Source organism: Trachymyrmex cornetzi, unplaced genomic scaffold (assembly GCF_001594075.2).
Source record: "Trachymyrmex cornetzi isolate Tcor2-1 unplaced genomic scaffold, Tcor1.1 scaffold67, whole genome shotgun sequence".
In the NCBI taxonomy this organism is placed as follows: domain Eukaryota; kingdom Metazoa; phylum Arthropoda; class Insecta; order Hymenoptera; family Formicidae; genus Trachymyrmex; species Trachymyrmex cornetzi.
In genome coordinates, this window is record NW_017299992.1 from 1752081 (window position 1) to 1770270 (window position 18190).

An 18190-nucleotide genomic window follows, 5' to 3' on the forward strand; every position below is an offset into this window, starting at 1 on the left:
TGTTGACCCTCTAGCTAGAGGGTTGAGAATCGATATGAATACGCCCGCGAAGCGCGCTCGCCGCTGAATCTCTCCGCGGCTACGCAAAATTCCCGGTCACGCGAAGGCAGAGCCAGAGAGCATGTCCTTGCGCGAGACCGGCCGCGGCGCGGCGGAAGTACGAGCGCCGTGAGCCATCATCCCCATCATCCCCGATCCCCTCCGTTTCATCAGCCGCGGGGTGACCGCGAATCGCTCTCCCCAGCTCTCCCTCACGCGCCTGTCCGACGCCGGACGGGTATCGAATCGGGCTCGGTCCCGATATATCTCTAGGGGGTGGCCACCCTCGCCTGCCATTCGCACGCGAAACCCGCGCGCGACGAGTAACCCGAGCGGAGCGGAGTGTCGGCGAGGTATTCCAATTCGAGAACTTGATCGGTTCCCAACTCCTGACGTGCGGAGGATCGTGGACAAAAACATCCCCCGCAGGAAACGAACTCGTAAACAATTAAATAAGAAACGGAAGCTTCGGGGAGAAGGAACTGTTCGTCGGAACTGATTTTAGTCGATCGTGGTGAAAGAGGAGAAAGAGACGAAAGGAGTCGGGGTGGACGAAGGACGAAGAGAAGAGTGACATTCGCGCGAGGAGATTCGCGGGCGATCGAACGAGTACGCAGCAGCGTCGTGAAGAGGGTGAAAGAGAAAGAGAGGGAGAGAGAGAAAGAGAGAGAGAGAGGGAGGGAGAGGGAGAGGGAGAGGGAGAGAGTGAGAGAGAAAAAGTGTTCGATTAGTCTGGCGACGAGGTCGATCGGGCGAGGACGATGGCAGTGAGCGCTTTCTCGACGACATTGCACACCACCGATTTTGCCACTACGTGTCCCACTACACCCGGTATGTCGTAGAAGAGAGCTAAAGAGCGAGAGAGGGAGAGGGAGAGAAAAACGTACGGTTTTAGCGAGCGCGCGTGAAGGCAAGACGCTGCTGGCGGAATGGCGAGCGGCCTTCCTCGGCAATGCGCAATGTTGCTGGGCTTAATTGTGCTTTTAATGGCAGCGCTCTGGACCGAGGCGTTGCTACCACCCGAAGACGAGGAGGAGAACGTCCTGCACATCGGTGGCATCTTCCCTGTAGCTGGAGAGGGCGGCTGGCAAGGTGGCCAGGTAAGAGAAAGCTCGACGTAATTATTCTCCTTTCGTTTCAAATGTACGAACATCACGAAGGGGGTAAACAAAGGGACGGTTTATTTGTTCATTAATGATGTCACTTAAGATATTTAACGTCTTTTTATTTATTGCACGTTACAACTAGCTTTTTGCTTTAGATAATTTACTTAACGCTACGAATACTTGGAATTTGATTAATAAATCGGAAGAGAGTGGTTTACTAACTGATCAATTACAGAATACTTTAAAGCATTTGTAGGTATCAGGTGGACCATAGCCTTTGAGATAGAATGTTGAGCAACTGGTAAACGAAGAACCAACGCTCCGTTTCCAACGATTTATTTGTCAAAATTAATCTTCGATCGTTAATTAATATGCGCGGTATCGACATTGATAAGAGTGATGATAGACCTGATATTTTCTTTGCCCGATACTTTCATATTTGCGGGAGTTTTAATTTATCCTCTCAAAAGCCAAATCGATCGATTCTGTGGAAAAAAATATAGGAAATTAAAAAATTTATAAGCTAATTTTGTTCTTTGATACTAAAATTAAAGAACGCATGATAAGAGTCAATCGATTTGACTTCTAAGAGGCTCAGTTATTCTCTTTTTGCATTTATCTCGCAGTGATATCCTTATGAATTCGGTAAGAGATATGATGAATATCCTTGCTCATTTTTAGATTTGTACATGTATTTACGAAGAAAGATGAATTGTTACGCGATATCATGATTGCTTGCAGCTTCCCTCGTTTCCTTTCATCCTCCCGTCTTACGTCTTTCGCTTCCTCGCACTCACGAATTGTTCGATAAACGACCTTGTAACATCGATAGCGGGAGCAAAATTTCCGAGAAACTTCACGAGCCGTTCCAAAACTTTAGAAATCGAATTCCAGAAGTTCTCTTATAACGGCGAGCAAGTTTACTCGTGGAGGAACATCTTTCTTTGCCCCGTGTTCAAAAGTCATGCGCGTCGAAGCGTTCTTAAAGCTCCGGAAAATCTCGAAGGATCGAGTAAAATCCTTAGCAAATTTAGTGAAGTACGCATTTCTCACGAATAGTTAAGGTTTAAAAGCTCCTGGATTTGCAACGGAAGGACAACAAAGATAACAATAAGAGTAGAGAAATCGCGGTTTAGTAACTCGCTTCTCTATTTTCGCGTCATGATTATCTCTTGTCATAATTATCTCTTGTTGAAGATTGTATTTTCTTCCGCGTTGTTATTTGATACCCGCGGTAATTTACAGAGAAAATTCTACATGAGGTATTCATTACTTTTCGCCAATTTTCATTTAAATTGCAAATGCTTATTTTACAACATTGCGTTTATTCTACGGCGTAGTTACACTATTAAATTCATATTGTTAAATTATACTCAATTTGAGTTATTTTTAATCATTTCTATAGGTTGCCATTGTTCCATATTCAATATGTCGTTAATATAACTAAAATAATGGAGTTAAACAATTTAACATGAAATTATATTAAATTTGAGCCAAATTTAGTTTATTATATTTTTTTAAATGTGCATACGTTAATATAAACAGTGTTTACTTTAAAACTAGCCACAGAAATAATTTACATTTTGACGCACATGAAAGTTAAAAATGACAAAATTTAACTCAATAGAATATGTTACCATCGTTCTAGCAGTGTATATTTAATTCATGCCTTACTTAAGAATTAAACGTAATATGATTTATGTACCAAAAAAAATAAAAGGGTGAATAATTTATATTTTGATATTTTTTTTTAAATAAACGAAGTAGTATTTAATTCACTTTACGATTAAATGCGATGGTAATCTATTCTTTTTACGCGGTGCAAAGTTGATACAACCACGTAAAGTAATCTGCATACGCAATGAACTGTTTCGAAAAATTCTCCTACAAATTTATCGAAAAACTATTCAATTTCTGACAAACAAACAATTTTATAATTTTATTACTTTTATAATATACACTTTTCGACGAGCACGAGGGAGCTTTAAAACTGTCTGCATAAATGAGCACTATTTATTCGGTTAAAACACGACGCAACTTGAATGCATTTTCAGTTTTTCACAAATATTCTCCCAGTGTCATTTTAACACTGCGAAATTTTCCTGGCGAAAATAAAAATCGGAACGTAAGTCGAATGTAAAGGCAGAGTAACAGAAGTGTAAACGGAAGCTCTAGGAAGCATAAAAATTGAAACAGCGATAAAAGGGGCGTATACTTTTTTAAAATACTTCTTTTACGTTTTGCTGTTCCAATTTATGCTTCGTAAGCTCAACCGACTGTTCCCCTTCGATTTTGAAAAGCTTTGGATCGTTAAAAATATAGAAAAAAGTAAAAAAAAAAGATTTTTTATAAATGTCGAGTCGCATTAAGAGTCGCATCTAAAAAATCAAATAAAAGTTGATTAGTTTTAAGAATTACTCTATAAGAGTTATTCTATAATAATGATAAAAACATATTTTTAACAAAAATTTTTTATTTATAAAAAATTAAAAATTTAAACTACTAAACTAAGAGCTATGAGCCAAACTAATTTACATTATTACATTAGTTTGGCTCATAGCTCTTGGTTTAGTTTAAAATTTTTCATTAATTGAACCGCTTATTTAATATCTTAATTTTTAAAAATTAAAAGTTTTAATCATTATTATTATAAAGTACTTTTTAAAATTATTCAACTTTTATTTAAGATATCCTTCTATATCTTTCACAGTTTAGACGATATTTGCTCTGAAAGAAAAAAAAATTGATTTTTTTAGGAAAAGTTTCACCCCTCTTAATGTATGACTCAGCATTTATAAAAAATCACATCTCTTATTTTTTTTGTCTATATTTTAACATATTCAAAGCTTATTCAAATCGAAAGAAGAGAGTCGATTGTGTCATTTTGCTAGCGTTTACGCTTCTGCCATTCTACCTTTCCTCTCGATTTACGTTCCAATCTTTATTTTCGCCACGAATATTTGCGTCGCAATCCCACCTGTGAGAAAGCATCTTTTAGCCACGAATGACGTGGCACTGCTTGTAATCCTGCATGCAAAGCCGGTTCATCAAATTAAAGGATTAATCAAGCTAAATTGCATTATCATTTATTCAACAGGCTTGCATGCCAGCTGCGCGCCTGGCCTTAGAGGACGTTAATCGCGAAAAGAACTTGTTACGCGGATATAGACTGCACCTCCATTCCAACGATAGCGAGGTAAACTCACGAAGATGCTTTTAATGGCATTATAATGATGGACGATGGTCACCGCCGCCGTCACCGCTGTCTTGCACGATATATAAAATTACCTCTGTTATTTATTACATTACAGTGCGAGCCCGGCCTCGGCGCATCCGTAATGTACAACTTACTATACTTTCCACCCTATAAATTAATGCTGTTGGCTGGGTGCAGTACGGTATGCACTACAGTCGCCGAGGCGGCGAAGATGTGGAACTTGGTGGTGGTGAGTATCCATTCGTTTCTTTTTCCCCCTCCTTCGGTCGCGTTTATGTAAATCTCGTATTTCATCGCGATCATATATTCCGTGGTATAAAATGTATATAACAGATATATGAGAACGTCTACGATATCCTTAGCTCTGCTACGGTGCATCGTCGCCGGCGCTGTCTGACCGAAATCGATTCCCGACCTTGTTCAGAACGCATCCTTCCGCCACTGTGCACAATCCCACGAGAATCAAATTGTTGCAAAAGTTCGGCTGGTCTCGGGTAGCGATATTGCAGCAAGCCGAAGAAGTATTTATATCGGTAAGATATAATCTCAAAAATATACTTCCCCAGATAACATGCATGTTTAAAAAATGTCATAAAAATATTATAAAGACGTCTTTTGAAACGTGCATGTCTAACAGATATCTAAAAGACATAAAAAAGTCTTTTAGCTAGACAATACGTGTTGTCTAGGTTGTTTTCTTGTAAAGTTCATGGAAACTAAAAGTGATTCGACTTTTGCATGATGAATAAATCTAAGAAAATATCTTAATATAGTATAATCTATCTTCGAAAACAGAACTGGCCGGATTCAGAATTAATATTATTCAGAATTAATAAGTACGAATACATCTGACCCATGAAATTGTCTTAGACCGTCGAAGATCTAGAAGCACGATGTAAGGAAGCTGGGATAGAGATAGTCACTCGTCAAAGCTTCCTGTCGGATCCCACGGATGCCGTGAAGAATCTACGTCGTCAGGACGCTCGGATAGTCGTCGGTTTGTTCTACGTCGTAGCCGCGAGACGGGTGCTCTGCGAGCTCTATCACCAGAAGCTGTACGGCCAGTCCTACGTGTGGTTCTTCATTGGCTGGTACGAGGATGATTGGTTCGAGATTAATCTGGAAAAGGAAGGCATCACCTGTACGAAGGAGCAAATGCGAATGGCAGCGGAGGGACACCTGACCACCGAGGCACTTATGTGGAATCAGAATAACGACACGACAATCAGCGGCATGACCGCCGAGGACTTCCGAAAGAGATTGAACAAGTTGCTGAAAGATGACGGTTACGACATAGATAACGATCGATATCCGGAAGGATATCAGGAAGCGCCCCTCGCCTACGACGCCGTTTGGTCCGTCGCTCTTGGTGAGTTTCGAGCACACATGTGAAACTCAGCAAGTTGGCGACCAATAATCGTCTTATCGATCCTTCCTTCTTTGTCTCTACTATCAGCGTTCAACAGAACCATGGAAAGGCTAAGCAAGTTGGGGAACAGTTTGAAGAACTTCACTTACGAAAACAAAGAGATCGCCGACGAGATATACGCGGCGGTAAACTCGACCCAGTTTCTCGGAGTTTCCGTACGTAGAGCCTTAGCTAGAAAATTGCTCGTTCGTTCACAAATTCTAAATGTTAAAATGTTTTTCCCCCACAGGGTCACGTCGCGTTTAGCTCGCAGGGTGATAGAATCGCTCTGACGCAAATAGAGCAGGTGATTGACGGGAAGTACGTTAAATTAGGGTACTACGATACACAAAGTGACAATCTGACATGGCGAAACGTAGAGCGATGGATCGGTGGCAAGGTGCCGCAGGATAGAACAATAATAAGAAACGTTTTAAGAACAGTGTCACTGCCCTTATTCATAAGTATGGCGGCCTTGTCGGTGATCGGTATCATAATAGCCATCGGATTGATCGTATTTAGTGTCTATAATAGGCACCGAAGGTATACTATACTACCGTACTATATATGTATATACTATAATACATCGTGCTGCATTCGTTAATACGTTATCTAACATATACCGCGGGCCAGGCTACAATCTATAATCTACAATCGATAACTACAATATACGTATACAACCGATGTCTACTCTTTTCAGAGTTATATATTCGTCTCATCCCAGCGCCAACACGATAATGCTAGTAGGAATAATAATCTGCTTCTTGGCCGTGTTGTGTATAGGAGTTGACGGTAGGTTTGTGACGCCGTGGCAGTTTTTGATAGTCTGCCAGGCTAGAGCGTGGACGATGTCGGTCGGTTTCACCCTGGCGTTCGGTGCCATGTTTAGTAAAGTGTGGAGGGTCCATCGACTCTCTACGAAGGCAAAAGCCGATCAAGGAAAAGTAAGTCGTATATACTTAATACGGATAACCGGGTCTCCGCTGATAAAGCGATACGAATGATCTTTAATAATATTCGAGAATATTATTAAATAATAATTGCGAATATTATTCGCAATTCTATGTATATTTTTTTTTACTACTTCGTCTTCCATCAGACGACTTCTGTGAAGACAGTCGTACCGCTTTTCCGCTTGAGCTCCTCAGTAGTAACGAGAATGATTTTTAGTTGTTCATGAAGATGGAACCATCCTGCATGGTTTGCTGTTCCCGCTCGTATGTCCCGCATCTTTAACCTATTCTCGATTCCTTTTAGTCATTGACGGCTAAACAAAAAGTTTCGTCTATACAGAAGAAGATTGAACCATGGAAGCTGTACTGTATGCTGGGCGGATTGCTGTCGATCGATATCATCCTCCTCGTCACTTGGCAAGTAGTCGATCCGTTGCATCGAAGAATCGAGACCTTCGCCCTGGAACTACCTCCTTATGGAGACGAGGATGCAATGATCAAACCCGAATTGGAACATTGTGAGAGCGAACACAATAGCTTGTGGCTCGGTGAGTGCGATTCTTGACTCAGAGTGCACGCACGCCAGAAAATAAATGCCGTGTGCTAACCGATATACTTAATTCTATTATGATGTCAAATCGTGTACAGAAATTGTAAATATTGTTTTTTTTTCCAGGCTTGATCTATGGCTATAAAGGCATTGTCCTTGCTTTCGGGCTCTTTCTATCTTACGAAACGAGAAGCCTCAAAATCAAACTGATCAATGATTCCAGATACGTGGGAATGTCGATATATAACATCGTAGTTCTATGTTTCATTACGGTACCTGTTGTAATGGTCATCTCTAGCCAACAGGATGCGAGTTATGCCTTCTCGGCGCTAGCCACTATCTTCTGTTGCTTCCTCAGCATGGCTCTCATCTTTGTACCGAAGGTCATTGAAGTGATCAGGCATCCCAAAGATAAGTCCGAGTCGAGGTACAACCCGGACAGTGCAGTATCCAAGGAAGAAGAAGAGAAGTATCAGAAACTGCTCATCGAAAACGACGATCTTCAGAAGCTCATTGCTGCGGTAAGAATTCAATGTCAATGCGTAAATAAAATTATTTTTAATAATAAATAAAAGTAACGTTAGAAATAGGAATGCTTAAATAAATGTACGTATTAAGGACTGCATGTTGAAGCATTTTCTTTTAGCGTGCATTAGCGAGACTATCATATTTTTTCTGTTGTATTCTTTTGTCTCTACAGGTTTGCTAATGATTCAGTAGAATATTTATTTCACAAATGTTGAAAGTTTTTTTCGCTAAGATAAGACCATTTTTCTAGATCTAAAAGTATAATCCCCAAAAAAGTATAATCAGCATGAAGAAACTTCCAATAGGTGCAAAATAAACGCCACCAAAACGTTCAGCAGAAAAACCAGCTTTGTAACTGTTGCAAAATTTTTTAATATAATTGGTTTATACATTTGGATTCTCAGTGAAGAATTAAAGGCAAGAGCCATATTAAAACATCTTACAATAGTTGCAAAACTGCTTTTTTATCCGATATCCAATTCGCTAACATGATTGGTTCCTGTCTTAGTTCTTCATTGAATCCAAACGTAAACCATATTAAAGCAACAACTGTCTTTTCTGCTGAATGCAGTCATTGTGACGATATCATACGTTCTAAAACCAGAATTATTTCTTTTATAAAAATATTTCATTCTACTAAATTTATTCTAAAACAGATATTTTACTAATATCTGCTATCATTACGTATAACTCTTTCATTATTCTCTTGCTTATTCAAGCCTATATATTTCAGAAAGAAGAAAAGATTCAAGCCATCAAGCAGAAGCTGGCTGAACGTGACGCCCTAAAAGGAACCGGCACAAGTCGTTGCAGACAAAGTCAGCCCAAACAGTCCTTCATCATTGCTGACTATCCGACCGGCGAGGGAACATCGGACAGTGCTATCGGTGGGGGTATTTCCATTTGTACAAAATCCTCCCGCGCTTCCGCTTCTGATGTTGAGTTTTCAGAGACGTACTTATAATCTCCTCACACACGTGACACGAGTAAAGTCAGAGGACACCGCTATGGACGTCCTTATGCATTCGCGCGATACATTTGGGACCTAAAGTTCTTTTCAATCGATCTCGGTGATTATCGTAACGCTTCGCTTTTAAATCAAATCATATTTCCGGTATTATTTATCGTAAGTATCGACGGGTACGTACTTGCGTGTTTCTTCACGATGCACCCTCAGACAATGTCTCGTTGAAGTGACCGGAGTACACGTTTATCCACGATAGCTACACCGCAATGCGGTGATAACACAGGCAATGAAATATTAAGTGACTGTATCTGCACATAAAAGAATAATAGAATGCCAGAAACTGAATAATGATTTTAAGTTATTAAAAAACAATAGCGCATGCATTTTTTTCACGCAACTTGCACACGATAAATTATGTTGTGTTGCCTTCATTTATTACAGACTCAATAGATATAAAAAGTAATCTATTAATGCAATAATAAAATTGACGAATAGAGTGTTAATGTCATGTAAATGTGAATGTTTAGCTCATCAAATCGTTTAAAGAATTTTTTTTAATTAATAATATAATTTATATATATAGCGCTTATCACTTTAGTAAAAATCGCTTTAGTAAACCAATTTCATAGTTTTAGTGTATATCGCTAAATATTTAAATATGCAAATAGTATCGAGATTAATAAGTATACGTGAAGTAGTAATTTTTATCGTATAGTGAGCTAGTGACTCTCTTCCTGCGAATTCAGATAAACAGGAAATATACGATCTAATGAAATTTGGCCTATGTTCCGTGAAAATTTTGTGAAAATTAGCTCTACCTTTCTGATGATAATGTGTTCTTCTTTCTATAATTATCTACTATTATCAATTCATTATTTATTGGCAGAACGACATATGTGTATTTTTATATGTAGCCCGATTCCCATTAGCTGTTGTGTAGACACCCGAGATTGGACGTTTGTGAAATTTTATCAGGTGTATTTTTCAGCACCTGTGAGAAAGTACTCAACCGGATTTCCTTAGCGTAATACAATCTTATCCTATGGACCAAGTTACCCCCCTTCCGCGGAATAACATTTTCAGGGATGGAGCTTTTGAGTGTTTTATATCTTGACTTTTAACTCTTTTACGAAGAACTATATACTCGAAGAAAAATATAACGAAGTATTTTAAGCCGTTAATGTTATCACCGTTTTCAGTCAAATGTATATGTATACCTTGATATTTTTCGTAAAAATATGAATTTCAAGAGAAAAATAAAAAACTATAACGGATGTAAACGAAACGTGTTCGCTAAACGGTACAGTTAACAGCAATATTACGATTCCTTCATGGTTTCTAATAAGAACGAAGGAACTAGAAATTAAATTCTTATACCGGGGTACGTAATTTTCGTGTGAAAATATTTATCTTTCCAAACTCAAGAGAGAGAGAGAGAGAGAGAGAGAGAGAGAGAGAGAATATAAATATATTTTGAAACGCACAATATATATAAATATAATAAACATGTTGTACTTAAAGAAAAATTTAATTATTTAACCGGTATATAGGACATTGCGGCTATAAATTGCAAATTGGATTTGACATGGCTCAGGATGATGTTTATAACATGTTTATCGTTTGTTACAGAGCACGTACTTGTTACACGAAGCAATTTACAATGTTTACGTTAGGCCTAAAATAATCTTTACGGTCAATATGACTCAGTTATTGCAGTTAAATCTCGTTAGAAAAGTGTCATGTTAATTGTGTACAGCATCGAAACGTTGTTGTAAACCTCATGAAGCGTACTCCCAAATTCGATGAGACAAAGATACCAAATTACGATTTGGTCCAATCCGGATTAATGCATCTGTCGATAAACGCGAAATGTGCTAACGAGATTTAAATGCTTACGAATTTTCATGCCGTTCGTTTATAATTTGGGAGTCTTGATGAGGTGAAGTATTATCGTTGCCGTTTAGCACATAAGCCGGGGTGCACGATTGTTGATTTTTGATGAACATTTTTGACAGAACACACCGGACGCATGCAGGATTGTTTTCGATACTTTACGGATGTGGACGAATGTTACATTACACCGACTTCCAAATCATTTACGAACGGATTTGGTATCAGTAATTATTCATCTGCGAGCTCGCGAGATTTATGGTATTTGACCTTTTGTTTTTTTAGGCACGCAGCACATCGCCGAAATGTACGAACTGCACCGACTATGATGCCAAAGCAATACACACAAACGAGCGCTACGCTTGCGACAAAACTCTCTTCTAAAACTAGTATTAAATCTATAACGTGCACACGGTCAATATGCGAATATAATATGCGAGTCTTGGAACACGCCAAACGCGAGAATGACTCTCTGTAATGTCTGTGAAACATGATTTCGTGACGGCGGTCTTTCCGTTTCTCACGTGTTACCTAAAGCGTAAGTTAGTTTATAGCGTGTGGAATTGTTTTATATGTTTCGATACGATTTGACTGCGCCTTAGAAAGAGAAAAAAAGAGCGGTAAAAAAAGAGAGAGAAACGGTACAGTATTGAGACATTGTGTATCTTACGCGGATATTACGGCTGTCTATTATGTGTCGCGTGTTCTCTCTTTATAGGCACACAAAACCGAAGATATGTGAAATCTATCGTCGTAAATCCCCGTGTATAGGAAATATTTAAAACGGAATGTAATTTCTCTCATTTTACGGTACTTATACCACGCGCGTTCATCTACGCAGTATTTTTTACTGTACTCGTTTTGATCAACTGCCGCGCAAACGGCGCTTGTAAGTCTAGCATTATACATTATATGATAGTCCTATCGAACTGTTGACGAAAGTATCACATATATGTACGTTAGATTATGGAGATATTTATTTTTAAGTTTTTGAATTATAAAATCCGTTAAAAATCGAAGGCTCTACCTATTATTATTGAACCCTTGGGATATATTGTTTACTCGAGCCGAAGCTCGCGTGGCTCACGCAAGACACGGCGTGATCGCGAGTGTTCGTATAATATCTCTACGTTGTTTCTAGAGTTGAGATTTTAATAAAGAAAATTGAAACACAATCACCAGAGTTTACGTCAATGTTTCTTCTCTTCCGCGCGTATTTCATTATAAATGGATAGCGATAGGGAACGAAGACCGATGGGGTTCTAAGAAGATACGCGTATATTCGATATGTTGTATATTGCGGATATAATACGTTATAACATTTAGTATAAATATCGAATTAAGTAAGAGTGACTCTAAACACTAATAATTAACTTAATCGGTGAATGTCGGTCTGTCAAATATTACTCTCATTAATACAAATAGAATTTCTCATTGTTCGACACGTGGAAAGAGAAATTAAAAATTGGGGATGGTGAATTAATTACAATTAGAAATTTTATATGCAATTGATTCAATTAATCACTAGCTAAATTAATCAGCAGCTTATTTATTAAGTAATTTTTCGTTGATGTTATACAAACAGAGTTATCAATTTTTTGTTGTTTGACAAATCAAAATTACTGACAAAGAAAAATTACTGAATTAGGAATAATAAATTGTGCAATTAATATCCCGCTGCAAGCAAATCCACTGGTTGAAGCTTGATGACACATGTCCAAATTTGGAATATGTGAGACATCTTATATTTCGATTGTGAACATGTACGTTGTTTGGCTTATTTATTGATATATATTATTGAGTGCGAAATTATAACATTGATGTTATATGTTATTTTTAATTTATATTAATTGGATTAGAACTAGAAAAAGTTAAATCGAAATTAAATTGATCTACATTGGCAGAAATGAACTTTAATCGATGACTGTCTAATCAATATTCATACTATTTTATTACATTTTGTACATAAACAAAATTATTAATTTTTTGTTATTTAATATAAAAACAAATTAGATTAGAGATAATAAATTACATAGTTAAAAATTTTACTTTTAAGTACTTTTACTAACTGAATTAACTGCTGATCATGTATGTATTATCTGTACTATACACTATAATATATCTGTCTAATATTTTATTAACATAAATAAAATTTTCTAATTTCTTAACATAAGAAAGGAAAAATAGATTAGAGATAGTAAATAATATATTTGGAAATTTTATTTTCAGTTTGAAATAAAATTTTACAGATTGAATTAATCGGCAATAATTAATTATTAATTGAGTTAATCGAAATTTGATTAAAGTCGCCCTATAAAGATTACGTAGAAATATGATTTCTACATTCAACAGTGCGATGACGAACGATGCGTTTGACGTGCACGTGACAAGCTTTCTTTCAAAAAATAAAGCCTATTCTATAATTGTATAAGCGTAGTTGTAAAGGTTGTAGTTGTAAAAATTAATCTCGGTCAAATGTGAAGAAAATATTTAATTGTGATTGGTCAATTCTTACAACTAAAACCACTTATAATGCCGGTATTCATAGTCGGATCTTATATTCAAGACCGTCTTAAGTACGGTCTTAAGAAGTCACGAACCAATCAGAGTGCTGCATTAGCGTCTTAAGACATTACTTAAGACGGTCTTGAAATAAGAATTGACTATGAATACCGGCCTTACAAATTTCGCACGTCGCCTCTCGCGCAGATTTTCTGCGCACCACTAAATCTCCCGCTCGTGCACGGATCTGTTCTCTGTCGTTGCATTCCGTTGCACTTTCTGCACCTAAAATAGGACGGGCATACGTCGTACGTTGAGGGGAGAAAGAGAGAAGGTGAAAAGTGCACGAAGTACAGTTGCGAAGAACCAAGCTCTTATCGCACGTGCGAACGGCCATATTGAGATTCGCTCCTGTCGCCGCGGGCTCGTGATCGCACGCGTTGCGACGTGGGTAGTGGGTACGTCGTCACAATTAGCAGCGTGTTCGACCCGAGTCGCGGTACAGGGAGGAGTCGTTATGTCGTTCGGTAGCGGCTTCGGAGCGTCCACGTCAACGCCCGCACCCACGTTCGCGTTTGGCACCACACCTGCGTCCACAGCGACGCCGGTTAAACCTGGTAAGCCACCTCTTGTCACAAGATTGTTTATTTCTCATCCGCATCTCCTCCTTCCTTTTCTCCTTCCTTCTGATTTCGTCTCTCTATCGGACGTAGGGATACGTTCCTCGCTTTCGTGCATAGATATCTCGCGACAATTTGTGTGACAATTTTGAGGTTACTTCAGCGAGGTACTTTGTCGAGTTCTTCAATGAAGTTGAGGAATGTTCAAGACGCTTGACGTAAAGATGGGCCCTCCTCAGTTTCTCGTCGAGCTAGTTCTGGTGGTCGTGTCGGAAGCCTTGTCCAGCAGAGGCTGGTTTACACCCCCGCAATCCGGACTGCACTCGACGTCGCTCTTCGCGAGGAAAGAGTGTCTGCTCCTGGATCTCGCGATTATACACGCTGTGATGCAACACATGAATAATATAATTAGGAGGGTGGTCAGCAAAATGATTAGCAATGTCGAACGTTCAGAGTATTCGTCAGATTTGACGGTTTCGATCGAAGCCAGGGTGGTATGACTGTGATCCAGTATTGTGCGCGACTCGGTGCTGTAAGCGCCAATTTTCTTACCAGCAGTTGTATCTTCCAAATAATACATTTCATTTGGAATTTTACCAAGTGTCGTTATCATGATTTCCGCAGTTGCGTCCTGCTCAAAGATAATTGAATCAAAATCATTGCTAAATCTGTTGGGAAATAAATTGTTACAACAATTGTTACCCCAATTGCTATATCTGTAGTACCAAGTTCGCTTACAATTTGAGTGGAAAGATCATGTACTGACTTAATATGACCGAGGATCGAATTAGATGTAGCGACTGTCTGCAGTGAATTATGTGCCAATTGTGTGTAGAAATTGGTCTGTTAAAGAAAACATTTTTAATATACATTAATCTGTATTAAATTGTTATATTTTAATAACGTCAAAAAATACTTATAAGTTTTAAGTTTGCCTAGCATCAAAATAGTCTATTTTTATGTTGCTATTACCTGTAGATCATTCTGTTGATTTAGGAATGCCATCTTGTATTAATTTAAGTATTTTATATTATATGACCATATATTACAAATTTATATATGTATTTGTAATCAACTTTAAAATTTTTTAATATATGGAAATCCAAATAGTATAATGTCTGCAAACAGTTAAATTTAGTATTCATGCAGTATCTTCCAATATATGTAATCACAATCAAAAATATAAACGTTAAATTAAAATTATTTTCGTAAAACAAGCAACGAAAAATGTCATAATAGCAAATACCTTTTAATTGATATTTACCTAACTTCATGTTAAACAAAAAAAGATGACTTAAGCATTGTTCGATATCTACTACACTTAGTGGGTTGTTCCATCTTTCGATAAACTTTAGCTCACTCTCTTATTCTCTTACTCTCTCATACTTTTTTACTCTTTTGTTTATTCATTAGATAAATTATTACATAGTTTATCCGAAGATGGAACGACTGGCCCACAGTATTGTAAATCTATAGCGCATGTATATTATATATATTATAGATATTTCAGTACTGGTAGTATATATCGAAACATAGTATTTATTGATATATTTAACAAGAGTGTTTATTTTGTAGTTTTTATTGAAAGTGCTAACTAGTTACAAATTTTTAAGTGCCAGGATTTGGAACACCCTCGTTTGGGTTTAATACACCGACTACTTCAACACCAAGCTTGTTTGGCTCGCCGTCGACGCAGACTACCGGATTTGGTACTGGCACTGGATTTGGTACCCCGACAGCCACTGGTTTTGGCAGCGCACCGAGCACAGGTTTTGGAGCTGCACCTACATTTGGTACCCCGTCAACCAGCGCCTTTGGTTCGGCACCAGCTTTCGGTAGTACCCCCGTTTCCTCCACAACCACTGGATTCGGTACAACTTCGACATTTGGCAGCACTCCTGCTTCCACAACTGGTTTCGGTGGTTTTGGGACAGCGACAACATCGACATTAAGTTTTGGAGGTTTCGGTGGATTTGGAACTGCGACCACTACTGCTGCCCCTAGCTTGTTTGGTGGATTCGGCACTCCAAACACTGCTTCAACAGGTTTCGGTACATCAGGTTTTGGTGCATTTGGGAGCAAACCAGTTACTACCAGTGGTACATTCGGTGGATTTGGGACAGGTAATGCGAAATCTTTTTACATATAGATTAAGACTTCCGATATTGCAATATTTTTTCCTTACTTTTTATTAATATATTACATATATATCTACAGGGACAGGATTCACTGGATTTGGTATTGGATTGGCGCAGCCTCAGCAGCAACAGCAACAACAACAACAACAACCTACGAATACTGCATCAGAAGCTCTCTACAATGCTGTGTTTAATTGTCAATTGTATAATGATGAGCGAGATAATACCATTGCCAGGTGGAATCTTATTCAAGCATTATGGGGTACAGGAAAAGCTTATTACTCCGTAAATGCCCCACCTATAGACCTTACTCAGGAAAATTCGTTATGCAGATTTAAAGCCATTGGATACAGTCGCATACCTGATGCTGACAACAACGATGGTTTAGTAGTATTATGCTTTAATAAGAAAGAAAAGGATGTACAGGATGGAAAACAGCAATTAATAGCATTTCTCAATGGTTTGCTGGGAAATAAGCCCAATCTGACAGTAACCGTTGATAATATTAAATCAACGGGGGAGAACAAAAGTCAAGTGACAGTATATGTATCGGAAAAAGGAATCACTGGTTCTTACAGAAAAATTCCTGCCAATGAATTGGTCGCATATTTATCGCAAGTCATGCAAAAACAGCAGTTAGTACAAAATGGAGTGGAAGATATATTTCCACTGGTAAAACTTGATCCATCACAGCTGAAAGAGTACCTAGATAATCCACCTTGCGCTATTGATGCCAGATTATGGAAGCAAGCGCAATTGGACAATCCGAATCCAGAGCTGTATATTCCAGTTCCTATGGTTGGCTTTCAGCAAGTTAAACACAGACTGAAATGTCAAGAAGAGGAAACTGCTAGACATAGAGCGTTTTTGGACATGGCAGCTGAAAAAATACAAGGCTTGCAAAGGCAGCACACAGCTACACAGGCCCGACTTAAGGAACATAGACGTACATTACTGGAACTTCAGCACAGGGTTCTACAGGTATAGCAGCGATTAATTTTTCTTGTTCTTCAATTGGCCCTTGGCTCCGTAAGTGGAGCCGTATTGGCCAGTAACAGATCGTCAACTAACTTTTAAGTCTTACGTATACTTAATCAAACTTGTCTTTTAATCAGTGACATGATGGAAGAAATCCGAGCACATCTGGATTTCTTTCACCATGATCAGGGGAATACGTAATCGGTGTAGCAATTATGCTCCTTAAATCAGGAAACACAGCAGTGTCTTGGCGCTAAGACACTACTGTGTTCCTGATTTAACAAGCGCCGACGCTACCGTGTACTCATGATATAAAGTCTTTATATCATACGTGTACTTTACACGAGACCCTAATTACATTCCGCAATTGAGACTCTTATTCATAGATGGTGCGTAACATAAAGAAAAATCTGGCATATGTGAAGCATGGATGGGATCGAATCTGGATCCACGGATTACTAGTTCGCGGACCGAGTACCGAGCCACCCGATGCTTCGCAGTGATTAATTGATTTTATCATGATGCTTTTTTTCCGTTAACCGTTTAAAGGTGCTAGTACGGCAGGAGATTACGCGAAAAGTTGGATTATCCTTACAACCGGAAGAAGAAGTTCTAACACGCAGATTTGAAGCAATGCATTCGCAAATCAGTGCTCCAACGCAATATAAAGGAAGAATTAGTGAAATGCTCTCTCAGCTCAGAATGAGGCGGCACATCGATATTCAAAACCAAGAGAGGTATACAATGGATCCCATAGCACAGGATGATATTAAAGCGGTAAGAAAATGTTCATTTGCTCTAATTAAAAATTATCGAATAGTATGTGTAATATTTTCTTATTTCAGTACCTAAGCATGGAACAGCAGGGCATGGCGCAGCTTATTTCGACAATAAACGCTGATTTAGAAAGCTTAAAAGTCATTAAAGATGGAATGTCAGAGCTCTTGATGAGCCAAAGTATATCATGAGGATTGTAATATATAATAAAATTTTTTCATGTCTTCTATATAACTAAAAAATAATATGTTTATTAATGTTTATATAAATGGATCGTGATTGTGTAAATTTATTTTTATTTTTCACAAAGCTGTGCCATATTTATTTCACTTACGCAATTTCTACTTTTTTTCTTTGTAATCGAACATTGACGTGTCAATTAATGATTAAAGGGCCGCCTACAATGGAACGTATAATAAGCTGTAAGAAATCAACCGATCACAGTCTGTTTTCTCATTTAACTAATTAGTTAATTTCTTACAGCTTACTACTTACTATAGACAGCCCTTAAGTGTTG

The 18190-nt window shown here is 38.3% G+C and overlaps 3 protein-coding genes across 9 annotated transcripts; 2 read left to right on the forward strand and 1 right to left on the reverse strand.

Annotated features, from left to right (window-relative positions):
* Nucleotides 1–249: 249 nt before the first annotated feature.
* On the forward strand, nucleotides 250–11116 carry GABA-B-R1 (gamma-aminobutyric acid type B receptor subunit 1). Of its 4 annotated transcripts, XR_001940425.1 has the most exons (14): nucleotides 250–870; nucleotides 1033–1139; nucleotides 4243–4341; nucleotides 4457–4591; nucleotides 4725–4895; nucleotides 5233–5731; nucleotides 5819–5946; nucleotides 6021–6313; nucleotides 6471–6714; nucleotides 7028–7271; nucleotides 7400–7794; nucleotides 8535–8688; nucleotides 8752–8927; nucleotides 10944–11116. XR_001940425.1 is itself a non-coding variant. In XM_018517234.1 (13 exons), the coding sequence occupies exons 1-13, from the start codon at nucleotides 801–803 to the stop codon at nucleotides 10985–10987; spliced, it is 2583 nt and encodes an 860-aa protein (XP_018372736.1). In that variant the 5' UTR covers nucleotides 252–800; the 3' UTR covers nucleotides 10988–11116. The 4 variants fall into 4 exon arrangements, 2 of the variants coding, with proteins under 2 accessions (XP_018372736.1, XP_018372737.1); XR_001940424.1 differs by having other exon boundaries at nucleotides 8535–8927; XM_018517234.1 differs by lacking the exon at nucleotides 8752–8927 and having other exon boundaries at nucleotides 252–870.
* Nucleotides 11117–13334: 2218 nt separating this feature from the next.
* Nucleotides 13335–17885, forward strand: Nup54 (nuclear pore complex protein Nup54). The gene is made up of 5 exons (XM_018517289.1): nucleotides 13335–13777; nucleotides 15394–15903; nucleotides 15998–16899; nucleotides 17446–17673; nucleotides 17742–17885. Exons 1-5 carry the CDS (start codon nucleotides 13678–13680, stop codon nucleotides 17862–17864), a joined length of 1863 nt encoding a protein of 620 aa, XP_018372791.1. The 5' UTR covers nucleotides 13335–13677; the 3' UTR covers nucleotides 17865–17885.
* On the reverse strand, nucleotides 13771–14824 carry LOC108767404 (uncharacterized). Of its 4 annotated transcripts, XM_018517293.1 has the most exons (4): nucleotides 14753–14824; nucleotides 14483–14623; nucleotides 14333–14411; nucleotides 13773–14161 (listed from the first exon to the last, which is right to left on the reverse strand). In XM_018517293.1, exons 1-4 carry the CDS (start codon nucleotides 14783–14785, stop codon nucleotides 14016–14018), a joined length of 399 nt encoding a protein of 132 aa, XP_018372795.1. In that variant the 5' UTR covers nucleotides 14786–14824; the 3' UTR covers nucleotides 13773–14015. The 4 variants fall into 4 exon arrangements, with proteins under 4 accessions (XP_018372792.1, XP_018372795.1, XP_018372794.1 ...); XM_018517290.1 differs by having other exon boundaries at nucleotides 13771–14411; nucleotides 14753–14802; XM_018517292.1 differs by having other exon boundaries at nucleotides 13773–14411; nucleotides 14519–14623; nucleotides 14753–14815.
* Nucleotides 17886–18190: the final 305 nt, after the last annotated feature.

Coding starts and splice junctions, on each gene's coding strand:
- GABA-B-R1 (XM_018517234.1), top strand. CDS start 801: ATGGCAGTGAGCGCTTTCTCGACGACATTGCACACCACCGATTTTGCC. Junction 871..1,032: donor TACGTGTCCCACTACACCCG/GTATGTCGTAGA, acceptor TTTTAATGGCAG/CGCTCTGGACCGAGGCGTTG. Junction 5,947..6,020: donor CCCAGTTTCTCGGAGTTTCC/GTACGTAGAGCC, acceptor TTTCCCCCACAG/GGTCACGTCGCGTTTAGCTC.
- Nup54 (XM_018517289.1), top strand. CDS start 13,678: ATGTCGTTCGGTAGCGGCTTCGGAGCGTCCACGTCAACGCCCGCACCC. Junction 13,778..15,393: donor AGCGACGCCGGTTAAACCTG/GTAAGCCACCTC, acceptor CAAATTTTTAAG/TGCCAGGATTTGGAACACCC. Junction 15,904..15,997: donor ATTCGGTGGATTTGGGACAG/GTAATGCGAAAT, acceptor ATATATCTACAG/GGACAGGATTCACTGGATTT.
- LOC108767404 (XM_018517290.1), bottom strand. CDS start 14,785: ATGGCATTCCTAAATCAACAGAATGATCTACAG. Junction 14,624..14,752: donor ATCAACAGAATGATCTACAG/GTAATAGCAACA, acceptor TTTCTTTAACAG/ACCAATTTCTACACACAATT. Junction 14,412..14,482: donor CTACAGATATAGCAATTGGG/GTAACAATTGTT, acceptor ATCTTTGAGCAG/GACGCAACTGCGGAAATCAT.